Source organism: Amphiura filiformis, chromosome 14 (assembly GCF_039555335.1).
Source record: "Amphiura filiformis chromosome 14, Afil_fr2py, whole genome shotgun sequence".
Lineage (NCBI taxonomy): Eukaryota > Metazoa > Echinodermata > Ophiuroidea > Amphilepidida > Amphiuridae > Amphiura > Amphiura filiformis.
The window spans coordinates 27,942,605-27,967,292 of NC_092641.1; the positions used below are offsets into that span (position 1 = coordinate 27,942,605).

General features: G+C 37.4%; 1 protein-coding gene across 11 annotated transcripts in view; it reads right to left on the reverse strand.

Annotated features, from left to right (window-relative positions):
• Positions 1-24,688, reverse strand: part of LOC140169891 (neural cell adhesion molecule 2-like) — a 100,129-nt gene that overhangs the window by 19,159 nt on the left and 56,282 nt on the right. For all 11 annotated transcript variants that reach the window (XM_072193206.1, XM_072193209.1, XM_072193210.1 and 8 more), the window contains exons 2-11: positions 16,038-16,187; positions 14,420-14,563; positions 12,564-12,743; positions 11,151-11,312; positions 10,116-10,534; positions 9,017-9,179; positions 8,083-8,282; positions 7,026-7,119; positions 2,136-2,297; positions 145-270 (exon numbers count right to left, since the gene is read on the reverse strand). In XM_072193206.1, the coding sequence (XP_072049307.1) occupies positions 145-270; positions 2,136-2,297; positions 7,026-7,119; positions 8,083-8,282; positions 9,017-9,179; positions 10,116-10,534; positions 11,151-11,312; positions 12,564-12,743; positions 14,420-14,563; positions 16,038-16,187 (1,800 nt within the window). The remainder of the gene's footprint in view (positions 1-144; positions 271-2,135; positions 2,298-7,025; positions 7,120-8,082; positions 8,283-9,016; positions 9,180-10,115; positions 10,535-11,150; positions 11,313-12,563; positions 12,744-14,419; positions 14,564-16,037; positions 16,188-24,688) is intronic.

Sequence of the window (24,688 nt, forward strand, 5' to 3'; positions counted from 1 at the left end):
TTCCCCCCCTCAAGATAAATGTGGATTCCCCCTCCCCTGGCATAAATATTGAACGGTTCCTTAGTCATTAGAGTAGGTAAAAGACAAGATACAACATGTTAACAAAAATGCCCATAAAAAGAACACTCCCACGCTATTACTTACTGTAATACTCTGTAGTGACAGTTTTGTTATCGGAGAATTCACCAACGCCTACATCATTGACGGCTGCCACTCTATAGAAATATTTCCTGTCAGGAGTTAGCCCTAACACTTTAATGGGTTCAGTTTCTGAAAAAGAAAATTAATAACAAATTAGTCAATCGATCATTCCATCTTTTCCGGTGGAAGATTCTGGAAATATCTGCAGGGAAGTATGAATTTCAAATGAAAAGAACACAATTTAGACAGCTCCAGCATCCAGATATGATTTCGAGGGTTGAGAACCAGAAGCCTTAACTCAGGGATGAAAACAAGCACTGACATAAATTCCTGAAACTGCTTTAACATTTCCTGAAAATGTGTATTTCCCTATACTTTGTACAGAGAAGAGCCAAGCAAGATTTACATCCTTGTTAACTCAAAAAATGCCATTAAGAGAAAAACCAAGTTTTAATATTTTTGTTAACAAAAAGTATTTATAACTCACAATGATAGTATCTGATTTAAATAACAAAAGTTTGGTCCTATAACCATAACTTATCCTATTCATTATGTCAGAATAGTGGAATTTAAGATATTCATTAGTATTCCCGTAAGTACTATGTTACTCCATTAATTTCTGGTTCTGAACCCTCGATTTCTTTTAAAGCTGATCAAAACTGTAAAATTTTTAGACAGGGTGTCCCAATAAGAACAGACCTGGCCAAGTTGGTTCTATTTTCCAGATATCATTTTATTATGTCATTAACACCACTGGTGCCCAAGCCCCCTTTTTGACACTCTGCATGACATGTTCTGACTATATCAAATAACACTAGACAGAAAGAATTCAAGTTCAAAATCATGAAAATAACATAGACGGTGATCATTACATATTTTTGCGACCAAGTATCACTATGGACCACAATGGCCTCATCCCAATGCCACAGTTCAATATCCTCAATAAAACACTCATAGTGTAAAATTTGACCTCAAGTTGTAGAGTATGAGTTTTTATACCCAAATTGTCAAAGGTCATTCAATGAATGTACAAATGTATTGGGGTTAAAGAACTGTGCCCTGATGGATGAGCATGTTGTGGATCCTAGTGTCTTCACACAATACTCAATCTCATAATGTAAGGTAAACCTGCCAAGTGTGTCATAATTCTCAATTGACCTTTTGAACTGTTGTATTTTATGTGTCTGATTGTGTCTCCTTCCCACCACAGATGGAATTTTTTTGTCATTCAATTTTTTTTTGTCCTACGTGAGCTGTGGATCTCTTTAGTCCCTTTTAATGTATAATTTTCTAGTCTTACAGTTTTTCTTGTCTTAAATTGATTATCTAACAAGTAGCTAATAGTCAAGAATGACACATGTCCCTCATGGAAGAAGCATTATTTTTTTTAAACTGAAGATCAAACAGTTACCATTTAATGCCAGTTCTTTCAAAATCAAAATGTTTCTCGAGCTAAAGCTTGTCAACTACAGGTCTTTGTGAAATGGCCCTCACAAGTCAAGCTTGTTAACAACAGGTCTTTGTGAAATGGCCCTCACAAGTCACATCTTATGACATACTTTTCTCACAACAGGCTCTTCTAGTTGAAATCCATACATCCCTATGGATGACATGACCATAATCTCCAAATCTTTTCAAAGGTCATTCAATGAATGTGCAATGTATTAGGGAAAAAGAACTGCACCCTGACAGATGAGCATGTTGTGGATCCTAGTGAATTCAGCTTCAGGGCACAGAGTACATACAGCTTGTTAACAACAGGTCTTTGTGAAATGGCCCTCACAAGTCTCATAACGGGCTCTTCCAGTTGAAAATGGAAGACATGACCATAATCTCCCAAAACATGGGGTGTAGATTTCAAAAATGGAGTCACTCATTCAGGTAACCCCATTTGAAATTCATACTCCCCGTTTGGAAGATTCAGTTCATGTCTTCCACAGGGGTATATGAACTTCAACTGGAACGGCCCAATTCCTTTGCTATAAAAATCTTACCGTTAAAATCTTGGTAATCTTCTGGATACCCTGGTAGATGATAACCGACTTGATAGCCTTCTATTCTGAGCCCGCCGTTATCGTCTGGGTCCTCGACCTCAATGGTAAATGTAGTGGAGCTGATGTCTGTCACACGGATGTTGGTGAGTGGCTCCGGAGGAACTAGGAATGCAGGTGATATCAATAATGTACATATGAGACAAGAATATGCACAATCAAATCCCATCGAGATACTATAAATTCCGTGGGTATACCATAGAATGAAATCCACTGAGATCCATCTTTGAAACTTGACAATTTAAAAAATAAATTTGTTTTAACTATCCTCTACCGTCCTATATTTTGAGCTTTGCTGGCGCTGGTGCAGCTCGTATCCGCTACGATAAAATATTGGACCTGTCTGTTGTCAATCACACAATAGAGGATAGTAAGATCATAAATTCGTATTGTTCATTCTCACTCTTGGTTGGTTAAATATTAACAACTTAAACAGGAAGACCAGCTTGCCCATTTCTCCACAGAAGAACTGACAATACACCTGTTACTTTGATGACAGACAGAACAGAATTTACACGGATAAATTTTAACCTTGACTAATTCCCTAAGGAACTTGAACCAAAAGTGGGGCTTCCACTTTAAACTAGGAAAATTAAGGTACCATCACAAAAACTCCTCTAATTCTAAATTGAATGAAACTTTTCAAATTCAATTGCGTATATGGTGTGGCACTGACAACATGCTACATATGCGCAACTAGTGCGCACCTCCAGAAGCGTGAACAGACACTGCAGTATGGCATGCAGGACCCAAATGAAATTCAGCGCTAAATACAAGCTAAACTACAGCCACTGACTAAGAATTGCTCTTAATGTTTGTTGAAATACTGCTAAGCCACAATACCAAACTGAAAATGTAAGCATTTCTCAAAAAGTGCTTCAAGCACAAATATAGCATGCATCTGAAATCTACTTGCACTAGTACTGTGGGGTATTTTCGCTGGGTTAATTTGTCTCAATTTTATAAATTCTGGACAGTTTTGTGGGCATTTAATCCATATTTCCACATATATTCACATGAAGTACTATAATGTAAACATTGTCAATATTTTCGGCAGGTTAAAAATTTGCAGCTGCCTATTCGAAAGCGAAAAGCGTGCACATTAAATCCCACAAAAAATTTCCACAATACAGTATTCAGGATCAAACAACAAGCACCTCATCAGGAACTGTCTGTTCATGCATTTTTAATGTATAAAAGCAGCAAAGAACTTTTGCAAGCATCTTTTTTTAAATGGTCAAACGTTGAGCCAAGGGTAGCGCTAGAACAAAGCGCTCTAGAGTCCGTAGGGACCCTGTAGTAGAGTTTGGTGAGTCAGAATTGCACAAATGCAGCATAAATAGTACATCTGATCTGTAGTAGCACTAGATTGAATAGCTGGGGGTCTGCAGGGACCCCTGAACTCGCAGGAAATTTCAAAATAGGGGGTGCGAATTGTATTTTGGTGAGTCCGGGACCCCAAGAAGCAGCCTAGCGCTAACCCTGCATTGAGCTAACTAATAAAAACAAGAGCACCAATGGCGCTGTGGCTCTGTGCTTTTTTGAATGTGAAAGTAATTGCAGTCGAATGTGCAACAGGTGAAATCATATACATTGTATGTGCCAGATCACATGCAATCATACATCTTGCTGGTTGGTAGCTATATCTTATTTGCAGAGCATAATACATCCATCAATAAGTTTCATATCCACATGAGGTTTTAGTAATTTGACCACAGATGACCCCTGAGTGACCTTGGATGACCCCAAAATGACATTCCAAAAATTTGGCTTGAAATGTTGACTGTACCCACCAAGTTTCATGCCCATGCGAAGTTTTTAGTAACTTAACCTCAGATGACCCTGGGTGACCTCGGATGACCCGAAATGACCTTCCAAAATTTGACTCTAAATGTTGACTGTACCCACAAAGTTTCATGCCCATACAACAGTTTTTAGTAATTTGACCTCAGATGACCCCTTGGTGACCTCAGATGACCCCAAAATAACCGTCTGAAAATTTGACTCTAAATGTTAAGTGTACCCACCAAGTTTCATGCCCATACAAGTTTTTAGTAATTTGACCTCAGGTGACCCCTTGGTGACCTTGGATGACCCCGAAATGACCGTCCGATAATTTGACTCTAAATGTTGACTGTACCCACCAAGTTTCATGCCCATACGACAGTTTTAGTAATTTGACCTCAGATGACCCCTTGGTGACCTTGGATGACCCCGAAATTATCTTCCGAAACTTTGACTCATAATGTTAAGTGTATCCATCAAGTTTCATGCTCATACGACAGTTTTAGTAATTTGACCTCGGATGACCCCTAAGTGACCTCGGATGACCCCAAAATGACCGTCAGAAAATTTGACTCTAAATGTTAACTGTACCCACCAAGTTTCATGCCCATCGACAGTTTTAGTAATTTGACCTTAGATGACCCCTGGATGACCTCGAGTGACCTTCACCCACTAACCAATACAAACTTGTTCTGTCTGGGGTCAAGATGCACCCGCCCACCAAGTTTGAAGAATGTGCGACCCCTAGTCTCCGAGAAAAAAGGTTTTTGCATATTATGCATAAATTATGCAAATTAGGTAGGTAATTACCATATTTTGCGCTGAAAATCGAATCAGGTCGAGATCCTCTGGTCATGCTACCCCACCACGTTTCATCATCATAGGGCTTAGCATTCTTACAGATCCCCAGAAACAGCTTCACAAGGCGGATTTCTTCAGATTTCCAACCATTTTGTAGAAGCGTTCCGCATAAATTATGCAACTTAACAACTAAATGCGCATACTTTTCGCCAAAAACTAATCAGGTGATCAGCAGGTGTGTATCATTCCTGTCACAAGGTTTCGTTACCATGCACCGCTATCAATTTGCGCTGATATTCGCATAAATTATGCAAATTAGCTATGTTAATTTGCATATTTTCACCGAAAACATACAATTACGGAGCAAACTTGGATACCCTTCCTCCCACCAAGTAAGCGCCCCGTGAGGTCTTACGGTTCCCCAGATACAGCTCCGGACAAACATTCGGACATCCCACCCCCACACACAGACGGAAATAGTGATTACTAAGTCCCATCCTGAACAAAGTTCAGAAATGAAATTTTATCAATTTGCGCTGATTTTTTGCATAAATTATGCAAATTAGCTATGTTAATTTGCATTATTTTTCACCGAAAACATACAATTACGGAGCAAACTTAGATACCCTTCCTCCCACCAAGTAGCGTCCACGCGTACTCGTGAGGTCTTACAGTTTCCCAGATACAGCTCCAGACGGACACACGGACATCCACACCCCGGACAGACAGAAATACTGAGGCGAGACAAAAAATGAAATTTTATAACAAATTTTTGTGACTTGAGATCATTTGCATTTTTTGTAAACACCAAAACTGTTCTGTCCTGACATGTCTGTTGTGTCATGTGTGTTGAACCGGTCCAACCGAACAATCGTAAGTTCTGTTCGGATCTGGATCTGCCTGGTCTGGATGCTGTACTCCGATTAAGCAGGACTAGCCTACATCACATCAGTGTTTATTTCTGATAGATTTCACTTCATGATTTTTTCTTCAATTTCATCACTTACGAAAGTACAAAAGTAGACAATCTAGTAGTCAGTATAACCTCGGAGCAGTTCGTGTGAGACCTACGTACATGGAATAGTAGTACATGGCTTCCGAATTTGGAACTTCACATGTTCAACTTGTCATGCCGGTCGAGTCCAGCGTTTACAACTAAAATCAAACCACTTCTAGATTAAGTCCATCGCTGAATTTTACAAATAACTTAAATAAACATCTTTATATTTAATAAAAAAAATATTATGGTAAGCTCGTAAATGCTTTGGAATGACATTTACCAGAAGCTCATGAGCTCAGAATGGTAAACAAACTAGCGTATTTTCACCTCGATTATGCACCGTAGCTCTCTGTGGTTGAGTTTGCAAGGTCAGTGGGTCAGTGAACTTAGTCTCCTATGCAGCCAGTTTGGTTACGCTCCCTCCACAAAAATGTTTGTGTGGAAGGGCAGAACCAAACTGGCTGCTGTGGAGACTACTGCAAGAATCGATCAATCACACAAAACTGTTTGCTGATTGGTTCAGAAATGGTGATGTCATCAATCAAGAAAAACTAATCGATTTATTGGTTCAAAATAGCCTCATAGAAAAGTACGAAGTTTGTTGAGCATCGCAGCTTATCGGTAAAAACGTGACCTTTAACAAAAAAAATCGGCACAGTGCTTTCAGACTGCACTTGCGCAAGCCAAATAGTCCCCAGAAAAGTCATTTGTTCAGATTTATTCGGGATTTATTCAAGATTCAGACATGTTCTTGACTATTTTTGACATTCCTTACCTATCTCTTTATTTAAATTATAAAGAAATAGTGAAGACAAGTTAAGAAGTAGTCAAATAATTTCTGATCTGAACTAAATCTTAAGAAATGTACCTCCATTGGTTTCCGTCTGTATTACGCATCTTAAATTATACAGACCAGAATAATCTCTAGCACACACAGGGAACCAAGATATAACTCGATTATCGTGACTATTTTGGTCTTTTTTACCCAAAAATAATACTTTTATCGCCTGAATTTCAATAAAATCTGGAGTGCAATCGATTCGAAAATAACTTAGCCAAACTTAGAAACGAAACTTAAGTCTTCATATCAGTCATTAAATGATCCTTAGCATAAAAACCAACAGCGTATTGTGGCCTGAAAATGAATGCTAGTTAGTTGCATGACAAAGGCACTGATAAGCTCCGCTCAGAGCCAAAAACAGTGTCAAAATTAGTGCAAAATACTTCTGCAGAATACAGTTACTTACAGACTTGCTTGAAATTAATATTATGAGTTGCTTTTCCTAGGCGATTCTCTGCATGGCACTCGTATGGGCCAAAATCCCTGGATGTCGGAGTCACCTATGGATGTGGAGAGGGGGGAGAAAGAAATAATAAATACAATACAGTTTTTTTGGGTTTAATACCGTAAGTTGACAAGACATCCTGATATACCAAAACTGACTGATATCAGCAGGTCCAAATGAGTCAAGATAGCTAGGTTATCAACTTTTACTCAAAAAAGCTTCAACAATTTTCACAAATTTGAGATTTTCCTCTAGCCCACAGCAGCTCAAATGTCCATCCCATCGTGTTTTGCAGTAAAATAATACAACTGCACGTGCCATAGAAATTGCACATTAAATCATTCACTTCTAACTTTCAATTACTTGATTATATAACAGGGTGCTTAAACTTTGTTTGAAAAAATAAGGCCTGTAAAATATTATTATTACTCTCAATATTTAAGCAGCTCTTACTTATTTTTTGTATACATTTGATATAGAGAAGTAAGCAGATACACTGTAATGACAGAATATACTCCCTTTAGATGCTGTATTTGATCCAAGACCAAACAGCCCCATCACATCAGTTATCAGAAAGCGCCGCCTACAGTGGTTTGGCCATCTGCAACGTATGGATGAAGACCGCACCCCCAAGAGGCTCTATCTTTGGAAGCCAACCCATGGGAAACTCAAACCTGGTCGTCCAAAGACATCATGGAAAGACGTCATCCACAGAGACATCTCAAGGCTGGACCTAGGGTGGACTGTAAAGGATGCTGAGGTTGCAGCTCTGGACCGTAGGACTTGGAAGCATCTCTTGAGCCAGGCAGCATGTGCAGAAATGCATGAAGCTGACTATTAGGTAGGTAGGTAGATGCTGTGCTCTTCTGGCTCAGGACCAGGATTTGAACCAACAAACTAGGGGCCTCTATTTTGTAAACTTCAAAGTAATTGTTCCTATCAGAATTAATACATTGTTGTCCCAGGTCTACAGACGTAACCTCACACAAACACAATCTCAAAATTACTTTTGACTTACATATAGTATCGTAATCACTCCGCCAATAACCTCTTCCGTCTCGATAGTAGCATTGACTCCGTCCTTAAGAGGAATTTGATTTCTCGACCACCTGACCTTAGCGTCTGGAAAAGCGTCCCAGTGGCAGGTCATGTTGGATTCGTTGTCCACCCAACCTTTGACCTCGTGAGGTGAACGGTTAAGATCGATAACAGGTGCATCTGCAGGAAAGAAGAAATTTTTGGTTGTTGGGTGAATCATTCAATGTCTGACAGAGTTCTCCCGTGATCCACAATTTCCCCAAGTACTATATACCATTTTTCACCCTGATGTTTTATTTCTTACTATCTACTCATGTTGCCCTTCTAAATACCAAGAAACCATATAAATATTGACCATCAATAAGTTATGTCAAATTGTGTACATTTTCTGTGACTTTTTGAACATAATTTTTTTTTGTGTATGTGTGTAGCATTGAGAATCATTTACATATGATTTTGGAGACAAAATGTAAGAGTTTTATGGAAATGAAGCATGCTTGATCAAACAAATTGAACACGTTACTGGAATGTGCACACCACATCATGCACTTTCTGTTCCTATACAGATTTCGATACTGAAATCATTCTGAAAATAATGTTTTGTGATGATTTACGTTAGATTTACGTGATGATTTTCTAGAGCCGTCGTTATAGGCTAACTACTCCATGTACACTTCTTTTGCATTGTGTAAGACATAGGGATGCAAGCTGACCTGAAGGAAAAAGCCTGAAAAGTGTGTGAATCAGGGCCAAAAGCCTCTAAAACGGGCTGAAAAAAAAGAAAAGTGCAGGAATTTGGACTTTAAAAAAACCAGGAATTCCTGCAGAAGCAGGAAAACTTGCAACCCTGAAGACAGAGATGGAGGCTTCAAAGAGGCATCAACTAAAACTGAACTGAACCGAACTGAACTTACATTCAACCAGCAGCCAATGATCCTCTTCGTCCTCTCCTCCGGCATTCTCTGCCCAGCAGGTATACGGCCCCTCATCTTCCTTCGTGATATCAGTGATGCGTAGCACTTTCACTGTGCTACCCTGCTCCACACGGGAGAAAACCTCCCACCTTTCGTTGAACTCCTGGAAATAACGACAAATTATTAGAATGATACAAACAGTGGCGGCGCCAGACATTTTTTTCCGGGGACATTGAGGGGCAAAGTGAATTTCAGGGGGGGCAAATCAACCAATTTTGCGCAAAATTACATAAAAAAGGTGAAATGTTCGTAATTTTGGGTTTTACTGGGGTGGGGCAGCCCCCCCCGATGGCGCCGCCACTGGATACAAACTTGGAATTGTCAGCATTCATGGAGGAGTTTGGTTTTAACAAATTTTGAGGTTAATATTGGGAGGGTACTGTAATTATGGTAGGTGGAGTATGTAAATTATATGTATTTCTTCACAAACCTTACTATGTTCGGCAAAGAACATTTAAAACGTTCAGCACCTAGAAAACACATTCGTACAAATGTTTTATAGTCAGAAACGTGTCTCCGAGTATTTATACTTTAAAGAACTGGGGCCAAAGCACTGATGAAGACCTCAGCATGGCTGGAAGCATATTTTTTTGCCGACTTGGAATTTTTGCCATGTTCAGGGATTATGTCAGACACAGCATAGTATTTCAAGGCCTTATTTGTCGGTATGTCTCCGAATCAGTGGAAGAAACTCCAATTGGAACCTTACTAATATAACTTTTCATGCCAACATAGCCACCTCTACTTTATTGCTTTACATGCATGCAACAATTTCTTAGAATGCAATTCACAAAAGCAACAGAACTATCAAAGCACTGTTACATTTATATCACCATCTGGCAGCCAACAATAATGTTGCCAATTTTATATGACTATCCCCTAATAGTTCCCCATTTTACACCAGGGTGGAGCGGAACAACCCAAGATAAAGTGTCATGCTCAAGGACACAACACGCAGGCCCTGACAGGGTTAAAAACCCACAACCTTTGGACCACGAGTCAAACACTCTAACCATTAAGACCACCATGAAATACATACCTGTTTGCCATCTCTCAACCATTTTTCACCTCTTCTCCACCTCAACCATGTGTCCTCCTCTCCCCGTCTCAAGAAGCACTCCAACTCCACCTGCTCATTCAGACTCTTTGTCTGATTAAATGCCGGATTCAGCAGCGGTGGGATGAAGACATTCAGAAAGCCTGCTTTCTGGTCTATTCCAGCTGCATTCTCTGCCTGACAGGTGTAATCGCCCAAGTCGTTCTTCACCAGGTCCTTGATGGTCAGCTCCCGACCCTCGTCGCCCAGCGTATACTTCTCGCCGTCTTGTAGCGGGTCGCCGCCGCCACGGTACCAGGTGTACTCGGGTTGCGGGTCGCCTTCAGCTCGGCAGTAGAATGTGATTGAACCATGCTCGGTACCGTTTTTGTCTTGCGGTGGTAGGATGATCTTGGGTGGTTCTGGGATAAAAATTATGACAGTATGATGTTACCACATAATAGCTTATGGATCAAATCAAAACTCGACCAGCGGTTGGCCACCAGTTCCGTTCCGTTGGAGCCGGTTGCTATTGTTCTAAACAATGAAAAGCGGTTTAACTGCCAATCAACCGGCGGTCGAGATTTTGATATGATCCCTTATTAACAAAAGGCCAGCACCTCAAACCTTCATTCAGAAGCTGGCGATATCAACGTATCATGAAACAAAGCAACAAACCCATTTATCATGCCAACTAGAAAAAAAATTTAGTGTTTAGAAAGATGATCTACTTTGTATGTCTGTGATATCCATAGGTTTGTGCACAGCTTGATGGGCAGCTTGACACTTGTATAGTCCCCTCATCGTACCGTGTCACGTTAGCAATGGTTAAGTATGTGTGTGATCTCCTCGCCCTGAACTGTATCTTCAATTTTACCTACCTTGTACATCTACCGTGATATCCAGAGATTTGATCACAGCTTGCTCAAGCTGGGAAGCCTGGCACTTGTATAGTCCCTCATCGTACCGCGTCACATTACCGATGGCAAGTATGTGTGTGATCTCCTTTCCCTTAAATGTATCTTCAATTTTACCTACCTTGTACGTCTACTGTGATATCCAGAGATTTGATCACAGCTTGCTCAAGCTGGGAAGCCTGGCACTTGTATAGTCCCTCATCGTACCGCGTCACATTACCGATGGCAAGTATGTGTGTGATCTCCTCACCCTGAACTGTTCTTTGGAATGTGTATCGTTCATCTATCAAAGAGAAGTAGTAGACAAATGTTAGGATCCTACTACCCCTAGAAGAAGTTTAAGGAGGTCTTTCAGTACCATAAAGTGGTAAGTTTTGAACAATAATTTTTCCTCCATGCAAACAACTTGAAACAATCTTACTTGATTTTTTTTAATCATGTATCATTTTTCTACACTTTTCTACATTTTCTTAACATACCGTATATTTCCATTAATAAATGCCCCCTGGCATTACATTTTCTAAAGGAGGGGGGGGGCATTTATTAGGTCTCTTTTACAACCATAATTCCTGTAAAAATTGTTAGGCAAGCTTAAAAAAATTCACGGCAGAATGACAAACTGTGAACTTCGGGTCTATGACTTCTGGTTCACTTCTGGGTTTACGATGTCATTTTCGGCAATTACAGATTGTGTGTGGACTGTGGTTTGCATACTATAAGCATGGAAATTTCAGGATTTTTTTAACATTTTGGAACTTGCTTTTTGCAACTTTGCTACGTTGAGTCTGGAACCACCAGACTTCATCAGGCAACTGACCTGCTGTACTGGTCATGTGATAGATGGCTAGGTATCGTCTTGATGGCCTGGTCCCATGCATGAGATAAGTTAAAGCGGAGTCCCCCTCTCTGGTTTAGTGATGGCTGCACTATACGCTCCTAGACGGCTTCTTTAATGCCTCTCCTATGCCACTGTTCCTCCTGATCCAGAATAACGACTTCCTCATTATCAATCCGCTTCAACTTATCTCATTCACAGTACCGGGCCATCAAGACGATACCTAGCCGTCTATCACGTGACCAGTCCAGCGGGTCAGTTGCCTGATAAAGTCTGGTAGTTCCAGACGCAATGTAGCAAAGTTGCAACAAGTAAATTCCACTATTAGATTTATTTCCAAAATTCAATCTTTTCACACATTTGGTTGCACAGACCATGTACCTATATTATCCATAAAGGAAACTAACTGACTACCTAACTTCAATGCCGCTCTCTCCTATCCCTCGGTATGTATCACAAGAGTCTTTGACAAAGACTAGCCCCCATCAGGCCCGTACACAGGATTTCATTTGGGGGGTGCTGATTTTGAAAAAGTGGACTTTTTTCCAAGGGGGAGGGGCAATTTTGTGAAAAGTTGACTTTCTTCCCAAAAAGTTGACCTTTTTTATCAAAAAAAGCGTAAAAACCTGATTTTTTTTGATCGCTACGCTCGATAATTCTTAAATTTTGGGACTTTTTTTTATACTTTTCCAAACTTACCAAGCTCCGAGATAGGATTGCCCTTGAAGTTCCATCCTATTGTTGGTTCTGGTTTACCAATCACTGTACACTCCAGCCTGTCTGCTTCGTGAATGATGATATCTTGATTGTCTTGATGCGTCTTGTCACATGGCGGGTCATTGGGACCACGAGGACACTTATTTGGGAATTCCAACTCCTCTGTTAGGTACAATTATCAACAACAATAAAACAGGCATGAAAATTGGTCTTGAAGAAGAAAAAAACACTGAAAACCATATTTTGTTACCATTTTCTGTGAATTTCATTCAGAAATAGGTTGAAAAACACTGTTATAACAAAACAGCTAAAATGCTGAAAATTTTAATGCATGAATAAAACATTTCATTTACCATATATTTGGTTTTTGCTACAAATATAAAGACTACCTATTCGTCCAGATTGTATAAATCTACTGCTGCCCTTGTTCTAATTATAAAACGTGGCTTCAGACATAGACCGTGAAGAGATGGACGGTCGTCTGGATAGTGATTCTATAGAAATTTCACATTATGCTGAAACCATGTACGTCTCACTCGCACCTGTTGGATTAGCGTGTTTGAAAGAAGCGGCATTCAATCGAAGTATACACGTTGTCTCTGACACAGTTACGACTGCAATTGTAAACTCTGTTGTCGCAAAACAATTATAGTTACAAGAAATGAAACGGTAAAAACCCTTATTTGCTGCAGTTTCAAGTTAATTAAATAAATACATATATTCACCGTTTCAATTTATCTAACACTACCTGTTACTCTGGCATTGAATGAGTTTCAATTTGCGTTATATAAGCCTTGGTCTCAACGTCACACTTACACGGATGCTCCGAGCGCAAAATTCATTTGGATTGCGACTGATAATGCAATTGAGTGGACGAGAGTTGGGTTATTGACCTTTTGTACGGTAAATCGATTCGATGGCAGGTTTGAAGACTATCTTGCCTTTGTGTTTGTGCGAGACGATCATAGCTTCAAAGGATATGCCGCAGATGACCGTCCATGTCTTCACGGTCTATGCTTCAGATCAGATTTACTTATGGTTTTCCCAAAACTATATCCTGAAACCCCTTCAGAGGGCAATGGAGGGCACGTGCCCTGAGCGCCATCTTGGGGGAGGTTTGCAGCATCAACCAATTCAGTGCCACTTATTGAGTAAATCTGGATTATAAAAAGCCTGAAATCAGGACATACCTGAATAAATAAAAGTTAATTTCTTTCTTAGATTGACTGTTTTACTTCATGCTTCTACAACTTTTGGATACAACTAAGATACATCTATGATGTAATTTATCTATTGCTAAAAATTCATCTTCAAGGTGCCGAATTCAACAGGTTTTTTTTCCCATGATTTTACCAATTTTTTTCTTTGACATTTTCACATGTAAAAACATGTTTTGATTTTTTGTAAATACCTGATAAGATTGCTTATTATGCCTATGATTTTCAAATTTTTTTTTAAATCAAAAAAAATCAGCAACCCTGCATTATCAATGAGGAACAATGTGGATAAAATGGTACTAATACGCTGGCGAAGTTAAGATGTAATAAACGGATTAACAACCATACCATAGCAATAGATGAAAACAATTTTTGAATATACTGTGCTGCACTAGCACGTTCACGCTGTAACCATATTATCATGCTGATCACTCGCACCTGTAAGATAAGTATCTTTGGAAAAACCGGTATTGTATTCAATTTATGATTGCAGACATACACAGGTGATGGGTTCAACCTGCTTGTAGTGCAACGCTATACAAAATTGTTTTCACCTATTGCTATGGTAGTTAATCCGATTTATTACGTCACTTCACCAGCATATTGACCGTTTTCTCTTACCAAATACAATTAATCTTCTTGAGTCCGAATCCTGGCCGAGGACGCAGCCATATGATCCTTCATAATTCTGGATGATGTTAAAAATATTCAGCTGAGATCTCTTGTCTGCTGGATACACAACCACATGCATATCTTGGGATCCACCTAGAAATGAACAGCAGTGATAATGAGTTAACCCCATGAGAACTATCTGCCGATTGGCCAAAAAGAAGTTTTCATTATCAATTGGACCAATCAGCAACATTGTTAGAATGATTTCACAACACAAAAAAATTGGGGTGAATTATTTGCAAAGCACCATTCTGATTGGTGATTTAAGTGTAGATATCATGTAATTGACCAATCAGAGGCAATGTTAGATCAGCAGGTAGTGCTCAGGGGGTTAAGGATACACAACATATTGTTGCAGCCAAAACAATTGATTTTCATTAATATATTATTGAGAAATAACACTTTGATGTTTTGCAAAAGTTCATTCTACAAATCATATACTTTGAAAATGTGCTGGAATTAAATTGTTGTTTAAATAAGTTATGAACGTTTTACAAAAGTGTTATTGTTTCAGCCCTCTTTGCAACATAACTCAAGAACCACGGGACCTACAAAAGTATCTGTGAATGATATATTTGAATTCTTCTACATGCTCGCTATGAAATGATCAATGCAATTTTTGCCAAGGCTCACTACCATTCGCAAGATGCTGTGAACTACCAAATCACAACAGTTCTGCGCTCTCATGAACAGGGCCGATATAGGCTATCTAATTCCCTTATATACCCACCCCCACTAGTATTTTGAGCAATATTCAAAATATATTTTGTGGTACTTAACCACCACCCCTTCTCCCAAGTAAATGCTGTCATACTTTTCAAGTATCCTACCCAACCATACAAGTCACAGCCCCTTTACCCACTCCCCCCCAGGGTAACACTTATATCAAATTCAGAATCTGGATATACCTTCAAGTACACCATCCACCCCCTGACAGGTCACAACACTTTGACTCACTTGCCACACCCCCTTCAAGTGTAACATTTTTACTTCTTTCAAACTGTGGATCCGTCATTATACCGCTGTACCTTTTGTTTAAGGATGGTCTTAACCCTGGAATTATGGAAACTTAGAGCCTTGTAACTGCTAAATTGTTAGTCTAAAGTATATAAAAGTATACATGTAGAATGGTAAAGACTTGATCAATTCATCCGAGGTCAATTTGGGCCAAAATGTTAATTTTTAGCCCCAAATCCCCCAAAACATTTTTTTTTTTTGCCCAAATATTTTCGTTCAACGTAACAAAAAAATTCTTGGGTCAAAAAGATTTGTTTATTAATTTTTAAAAACTAGACAAAAATATCTAGGATCTGTTTTTTATTTTTTTTCTTAAATTATGACCAACTTTGAGAAATTTGCACCAAAAATGGTCAACGAAATGCTTAATTTTCAAAAAAATCATAAAAAAGCATGATCTTACTTTCAAATATTGTTTGCCATTCTAAATATGTATACTTTTATATACTTTAGACCAACAATTTATCAGTTATGAGGCCCGAAAATGTCCGTAATTCTTAAGACCACCCTTAACTTCCCCATCCACCCACCCATCCCTGTACATACTTACCATTGTCAATAGTTCTTATAGGATATCCGTCTGTATCCTGCCACGTGGGTATGTCTTGGGACGACGGGTCGTTATTTGTGCATGTGAACAAGACACTCTCGCCAACACTTTTTGTTATACTTGTAGCTGCTGGAGTTAGATATAAAGCCTCTGTTGATGACAAAATACAGAACACAAAAAAGATTAAAATTAGTGAATTTTGTCCAAGTATTATGGAGCTACTTTCTGGAAATTGCTCAGATGATCCATGCATATTCATTAAATTTATTCATCCACATCACCTCAAATGACCAAATCATAATCATGGGATTTCACCTAAATTTACCTAAATTTTTGTCCAAAAATATTGACAATTTTCCTCAATTTCTTTACACATTTTAACTGAAAGTGAAAGGCATGCCTCCTTCATACTGGTTCTGACCGGACTGTGTGTAACTGAGTGAAGGTTCCTAGCTGGCACGGTCTTGCCCCCTTGTTGTTTGTGCATTGGCCCTTGCTACATGGCTATAAGTTAATTCTTTGGTAAGTATACAAATTACGGTCTAGACCTGGTCCACACAAGTGTTTTTCATCATTTTATCATGATTTCCCCAACAACACAAAATTGGTCAGCACAGCTTCGCCATTGTGCCGTGATCACTTCTGGTCATACAAACACCACTGTATTTACCATGTCATCATTCATGATGTTGGCCTCGGATTTGGTTTATTGAGTAAACATGGTATAATGGAGCAATGCAGGCATGCTGGAAATTTTTGGAGGCAAATACAGTTCACGATCATGTTTCAAACTAGCCCAATGATATTGAGGGGAAATTTAGGGGGGGCAAAATCAACAAATTTGCACAAAATTGCGGTAAAAAGTAGAAATTTTCGCAATTTTGGGTTTTTACTGGGAAAACAGGAGGGCATCCCCCTCCCCCATTTTCGTACAAATAAGGCGACATTGGATGGAAACACATTTACTAATTCATTAAATTACAAAATTGTAACACTATATGGATGGGGAAAAACACACTCTTGTGGACCGGGTTGCAGATACATCAATCCTGCTAGCAATAGCCTACATGAATGCATGTTATCATATGGTTTAAAATACTTTATTTCTCCATTGGCAACTGGAACTGGGTGGTGAACTTCCGAAAACCAACCTAGTATTATTTATATTGACCATTATACATCATATACCAAGGCTAGGAAATACTTCAGTCAATAGAAAGTTGTTTGAGTCAGTCAAGGACAAGGGTAAATCAATCCTCAAATAAAAACATTTCATTGTATTTGTGTGATGCACGTCTAATTAATCCCTACAAATGATATAGGCCTATTCAGCCATCATTTCTACCTTGTCAATAATAGGGCCAAGTTCTCATTCTTTTTTAAAGTACCATCATTTTTTGGACAATTAAACAGCAATTATTGAGTTTTTGTGTCAAGGTGATGGACCATGACCAATTACAGTGTACACTCTACCAAATACACATTATCACTCTGTGGTTTGTTTTGTATATCCTACAACTATTTGGGTCTTATCAATGGTCAGGAAGTGGTTTCCAAAGTTCCAAATGAATGTGTAACCATACTGCAATCACAGCGCACAGAAACTAGAGTGATTTTCACACAATCGCTGCACCATGGCCATTGTTTAAAAGGGGGGCAAAAAAGGAGAATCATCGGTGCTGCAGCGCAGCATGTCACGCTTTCGTGACGCAGGAAGGTGTCTGAGGGGGGATGTGGCCCCCTGAGTAGTAAGAAACTTTTGCAAAATGAAGACTTAATTGAAGCCATTTGGTGGACCATTTTGGCACTATTATTGTGTAAAATGTTTATTTGAAAAAGTCGAAAATTTGTGAAATGACGGCACGAGTCATTCGTGGACAAGTTTTCACTAATATTGTGTAAATTATTGCTTTAGTGTCGGGTGCCCAAAGCAGAAGCGAAAAGGGTAACTCATATATGGTCGAATCCAACCAAAAGTGTCCACGGGCCAAAAATAAAAGTCCGATATAAAAATGTCTCCACAAGTTTTTCCTTTTGCCCATTGATTGATGACATATTGGCCTTATAGGAACCAAAAGTGCCATTACTAATCTTGAAAAATAAATCCAGGACGTGTGATAGTAAATGTGATATCAAAACCCAATGTTACCTACGAATACCACTAGGATGCTTTCACTATCGCAATACTAATCAACCTAAAACAAGTGGAATATTCCCATTAACGCTTTTTTCGTGTAATGTAGACCACAGGGTGTCAGGAAAATGCTAGCTCAACCAAAAAATATTTATTTTTGTTTTTATAGGAACCAAAAGTGCCATTACTAATCTTGAAAAATAAATCCAGGACGTGTGATAGTAAATGTGATATCAAACCCAATGTTACCTCGAATACCACTAGGATGCTTTCACTATCGCAATACTAATCAACCTAAAACAAGTGGAATATTCCCATTAACGCTTTTTTCGTGTAATGTAGACCACAGGGTGTCAGGAAAATGCTAGCTCAACCAAAAAATATTTATTTTTGTTTTTATAACGCGATCATTATGATCTTAGTCAATTTATGCTAGTTTATTTTTGAAAATGAAGTTTAGGTCAGCTTCTGTATTTTATTTATCAAATGAGTATGAATCAATTTACACATTGTATAAGAACGAGTGGGATATATGGTTTCAAGAAAATTTGGAATTATACGCATACACCTAACGCTTTATAAAATGAAAAGGTGAAGAAACCCGGGTATTCGTAGGTAACATGAGCGACTTAACAATATCTATATTGAGTTTAGAGGTTTAAATTTTGCTATTATGGTAATGAATTAATAAAATGGTAGTGTTTAGATCTGTTTCAGATGGCACGTCCAAATGAATAAATGCTATTACCTTAGATCAAAAAATGTTGATGCTTTTAGCAAGATTTTGAACACTTCATTTTGATATATACAAGTAGTTAATCAGCAATTTTACATAATAAATAATTGTTGAATGAATCCGTATATGGGTAATAATAGTGTCCTGGGGTACCGCTTAAAGTTTTTGACGATTAATTTCCATTGGTATGGACACTTCATTACACATGGCACGTATTATGCTGTATTCGTAAGTAACATTTCAGTATTTGTAGGTAAGAATTGGTGGATATCGCAATCAAAACTTCATTTTATAAAGCACTTTGAATGTATTATTTTCTTTATGTGCGTTTATTGATACTTGAGACCCTATCATGTATTAATAATGTCGGTTCACAGCGGTTGAAAGAGGATTGAAGTAAGAAACAAAGGCACTAAAGTGACTTTAATTTGCTTAATTGCACACAAATCGCATAAAACCGTTATTGCAGACTTGTGAAGTCCATCTTGGAGTCAGTTACGTCTTGTGGCCTTTCGTTTGAGGGCAACTACAATTAGTTTTATACCAGGGTCCATCACTGTGTTGTCTAGATCATGAGACAATGAGAACTGTCTTTTTTCCATGGTATTAGTAGGTAACCTTAGCGTAAAAACGTCAAAAGTTACCTTGAATAAATCAATTTGGACACAAATTACTCAGAAACCAGAAGGTCGGTAAACATTTAAAATGAAGCACACATGATAGTTGACAAATCCAAGTATTTATCCCTTCTAATCTTCTTGAATCTGATTTTTCTTTCAAATGAGCAGACCGTCGTCTATTTCAGTACATATTTTTCAACAAGTAAGCCGTATTCAGTTTTGCATGGTGGGCATGTATGTGAATTCGCAAATTTCATTGACATATGATTTGATAGCAAACATACAGGTCTTCGTTATGTACCAATATGGGCATTGGCATGAATGGCGGTGTTTCACAATACCGTCATGATGTCAAATTGTATTCGTAGGTAACATTCGGTTACCGAAATTTACCTATGAATACTTGCTTTTATTGTTGACATCTCAGAAATATTTAAACGCAGGCTATTAAAACTTGGTAGAAATAAAGAGTGTATTACCCTGCACCTATTGCTTAACTATTGTTTACTATTCTCTCAGTTTGTGGAAATGACACAGCTTTTAACATGTATTCGGAGGTAATGCATATTTTTTACCAAACCTACCTTTGTGCCATTTAGAATTTCTGGCAGCTAAACACAATAATAAAGATGTCTGAATGCAATGTATTTCACTATTGGACATATCAAAGCTTGTATCAATTGCGCATTTATTAGTGATTTCCATTTTTAAAGATATATCTAGTGCTATGAAAAATTGTATTCGTAGGTAATGTAAAAAATACCACTCAAAAAATTATCACAAAAAATTCATAATTATGTACAAATATGTGAAAAATTGAACAGGCAATCTTTGAATACACACCTTTCAGGAAATCAATTTAGATTCAATCCAATGACTTCTTTTCATAACTGATTTAGATGTTTTTAAAAATATTTTAAGAAATATTTTGAAAAATGGGTAAAAATAGCATGTTTGGGGGTCTCTGTGTCTAAGTTGTTCACAGAAGGGGGTCTTATTATATATGGCGCGAAGCGTATGATCAAGGCGAATAAACACAACACAAAAACGAATGCCAATTGATTAATACTTTTAAGTTATGGCCCTGAACATGCCGTGTACACTTTTCGTTGGATTCGACCATATATATGGATATGTGCACACAAGGGGGGGGGCGGTTAAATTTAAATTCTTAATTGTTTCTCTTTCTTTTGACACCAGTTGGGGGCATACCTTAGTGGCATTTTGATATACGTCTATGACCAAAAGGTTACTCAGCAAGTAAGATAGGGCCTACATTATAGTCTGCACTAAGATACACTACAGGCTGCACAATAACTGGAAAATTGCTAACTGCATAAAGAATCCTATGTTTCTATGGTTTCATTTTCCATCATTTCTAAATATAGAGCATCAACTATATAGAACATTCAAAATATACACATGATTCCATGAAATTATTCAGGCAGTGACTGAAATAGCCAATATAATCAATTTCAACTTTTTAACAGCTATTTCAAGCAACATTTCATTCATTCGTACCTCGAAAGCCACCCACCGCAAATTGCATTACATGTGTACACTAACAGATAATAATTGATAAATCTATAGAGAGCTGCATCATTCTTTGATCTCCATCAATAGCCATCATAATAATACTCCTACTAGCAAATGGTGCAGAAAGCAATCCATAAGGCTAGCTTCAGACTCCATATTGTACGCATACAATATTGTATGTACAATACTTTTCGTGACGTCAAAAAGTATTACACGTTCAATAAATATACGTGCCACGACTAGTTGAATCAGATTAAATAACGCGCTATAACCCTGACGGTTCATTGTTTGCTAAATCCAAGCGAGGACACCAGAAAATCTATGCAAGATAAATTTCTACTGCTGCTGATGAAAAATCCTACAGTGCGTTTGGAGGTTTTTTCTGCACTTTACCAGTAGGCCTAATAAATTCATAAAAAATAAAAATCAAATAAAGATTTAGGGTGAATGTTTTTAATCACTGCTCATCTGATCCACTTTCCCAGGAAACTAAATACCGATACTCCTTAGTTTTTCCCTGACTTTCCAGACATAATTATGACTAAACATCAAATTTAATGTTTACAAAACAATAAAATATATATACATTCGTTTGCATTTTGTACATAAATATTAATATTAATAATGTACAAACATTAAACAAGGGGGCCTAAGAGTATGTCTATTTTTAATCATATACTAATTCCGCCATGCCCAAACATATTTTATATAATATGAAATACCCAAATTCCAATCAAAAATAAAAACAAATTTGTTATCAAATACACTAGGCCTATGTTGTATTACAGGAATTTAATAGATGGTGCATTTTAATAAATAAATAGATTAACACGGGTAATGGACGATAAATATTTGGCAATACCGGATTTACCACAGAGCCAGTGGATAAAGAAATCAATTACAATTAAAACAAATTAAATGAGAAAATGAAAGCAAGGACATTTTGGTGTTCAAAGTTCCGGTTCAAAGTATTGTTTTAGAATGCGAAGGAGTCCTAAATGTTATCCTGGCCCAGGACACTGATTAATGTAAATTCGACCCATAGTTATTTTATCTACTTTTGCCACCATTCAACCTGTTCAATGTGATTTGTGCCTATTTTTAATACAATTCCAAATATGACGTATCAACGTTGTATCGGTCCACAAACTATGATCCGAGACTATTTCATTTGACACGGTTGTATGGATTTCAAAAGATCGGTCCTATAATAGATATCGATTAGAGAATTACAGCATGAGGCTTTGAGGATGCCGTAAACCTCTTGACAATCAACCAATCAGAGAGACATATTTCAGATATATGTTCGTATAATAGAAACTCCTTCAAATCTGAAATATATATTTCAAGTAATCTCGTTTCACGTTTATGGATGTATTGGGATTATCATAAGTAGGTCTATAACATACACCATCATAACATGCCTCAACGATATCAACATGTAAAAAGCTGTTGCAAATTCATAACACAACGTGTTATAATGTATAATGTTATATGCCAAAACTTTAAAAAACAATAAAAATATCGGTATCAATCAAATCAAAACCAGAATAAATACATAGGCCTACAAATAATACTTAAGAAACTGACTAAATCAATATATGACTAAATGTCGGTATAAATGAATCGCTAAATCAATTAATCAATCAGTAATCAATCAATCAACCAATCAATCAACCAATAAATAAATAAATAAATAAATAAATAAATAAATAAATAAATAAATAAATAAATAAATAAATAAATAAATAAATAAATAAATAAATAAATAAATAAAAAATAAAAAATAGGCCTAAATAAATATATCTATAAATAAATAAATAAAAACTGAATGTGCCATTTATATTATTATTACAATTTTATTATTATTATTATTAGTAGTAGTATTAATAGGCCTTTTAATATTAAGTACAGTTGAATACAAGAAGACATAAAAAGATGTTTAGCTTTCCGTGTACGAACACTCACTAAATTTACCACTCTTAGAAATTTGGCAACTCCGTATCAATTAAGCAACCAATGATTGTAGCAAAATATATATTTTCCCGGTACATACTATTTATTGCACGTGTAATACTTTTTGGCGTCACGAAAAGTATTGTACATACAATATTGTACGTATAATACGGAGTCTGAAGCGCTTAACATTTCACTAATGTAATGTTTAATATTATCTGATTCAGATTAAAAGCTATTATCATGATTATAGAGGCCTAGATGTGCATCAAACTCAATTGAAAGATATAGATCAGAATATGGTGAGCCTACACTACATTGTTGTCAATTTATTCTATATAGCCTAGGCCTATAGCAAGGTGTAGAAGCTTTAAAATGTTCTCAACTTGAAGGTCGGTGACCTGATCGACAGCCGCATCCCCCATATTTATTCATCGAAACTGAGATTTTGGTATCAGAAGAAAGCTCATATTATTTTTCTCATTACCCCAGTGAAATTTAACGCCCAAGATATGTTTCGTTTACATGGGGTGAACAAAAACGTAGTGATATGTGGTTACCACACTGGAAGTTTATGTACTATTTGATAGGGCATTGTTATACAGGTCGGCTTCTCTTAACAAAACCTATGCAGCAATGCAACTTGGAATTTGGAAATGAATTGTTTTTTTAAATGGTAGGCCTCAATCTAAGATAAACAAGTTTTTATGTAGTTCAAAATCGGCAAAGTGCAAAAAATGACATTTGCGAAAATTACCACTTTTACAGTATAGGCCTACTTGTTTCAATGGTGAAAATCAGTTTGTTTGGGTGTTTCTGGTACTGGAAACTCTAACTTGGAAGCACTAACATTAGTGTTAAACCACTGACAAAAACAGCAATGAAATCCAGCTCGTAAATGTGAGCCCAGATTTGCATACAATGTTCTGAGTGATCAATCATAACATTAATTTTTGAATGTAATATTTGTCAGGAAATAGTGATTTGATAAATAAAATAATATTTCAAAAGTTCCAGTTAAGTTGGATTTATGCTTTATTGGGACAGGACAAACTCCAATATGAACCAATATTACAATAATACTGTTAAACCACAGAAAAACAACATTGAAACCAAAACCAGGCCATTCAAACAGGCCCATAATGCAAACTTCTGCATACAAAGAGAGGGCGCTTCATTCCTCACACGAAGATTCACACTTTTTCTCTGTAACAGGTGTTTTGGGGACAGTACAAACTCGCACCATGGACTAATATTACAGGCATGAGACTGCACTTTCCTAAAAAAAACTGAAAAAACTGAAAATGCGCGTGAAATTGGGCAAAAAGTACCAAAAACAGGCTGACTATAATAAAAAAAAACTGAATTCAGTTTTTAAACTGAAAATTCTCATGCCTGATATTAGTGTTACACCACATAAAAAACACCAACACCAAAATCAGGCCATGCAAGCATAGGCCTCCAAGGCCTATGATGCAAACTTCACCATAAGGAGAAGGCGCTTCATTCCACACTTTTGCCCAGATGTTTTTGAGATGGGACAACATGGATGGAATAATAATAGAGAAAAACACTGCAACCAAAATCAGGCTATGCAAACTTCTGTAAAAGTCAGTTCACTCCTCACCTGAAGATTCACACTTTTTCTAAAGTATTGGGCTAAGGCACA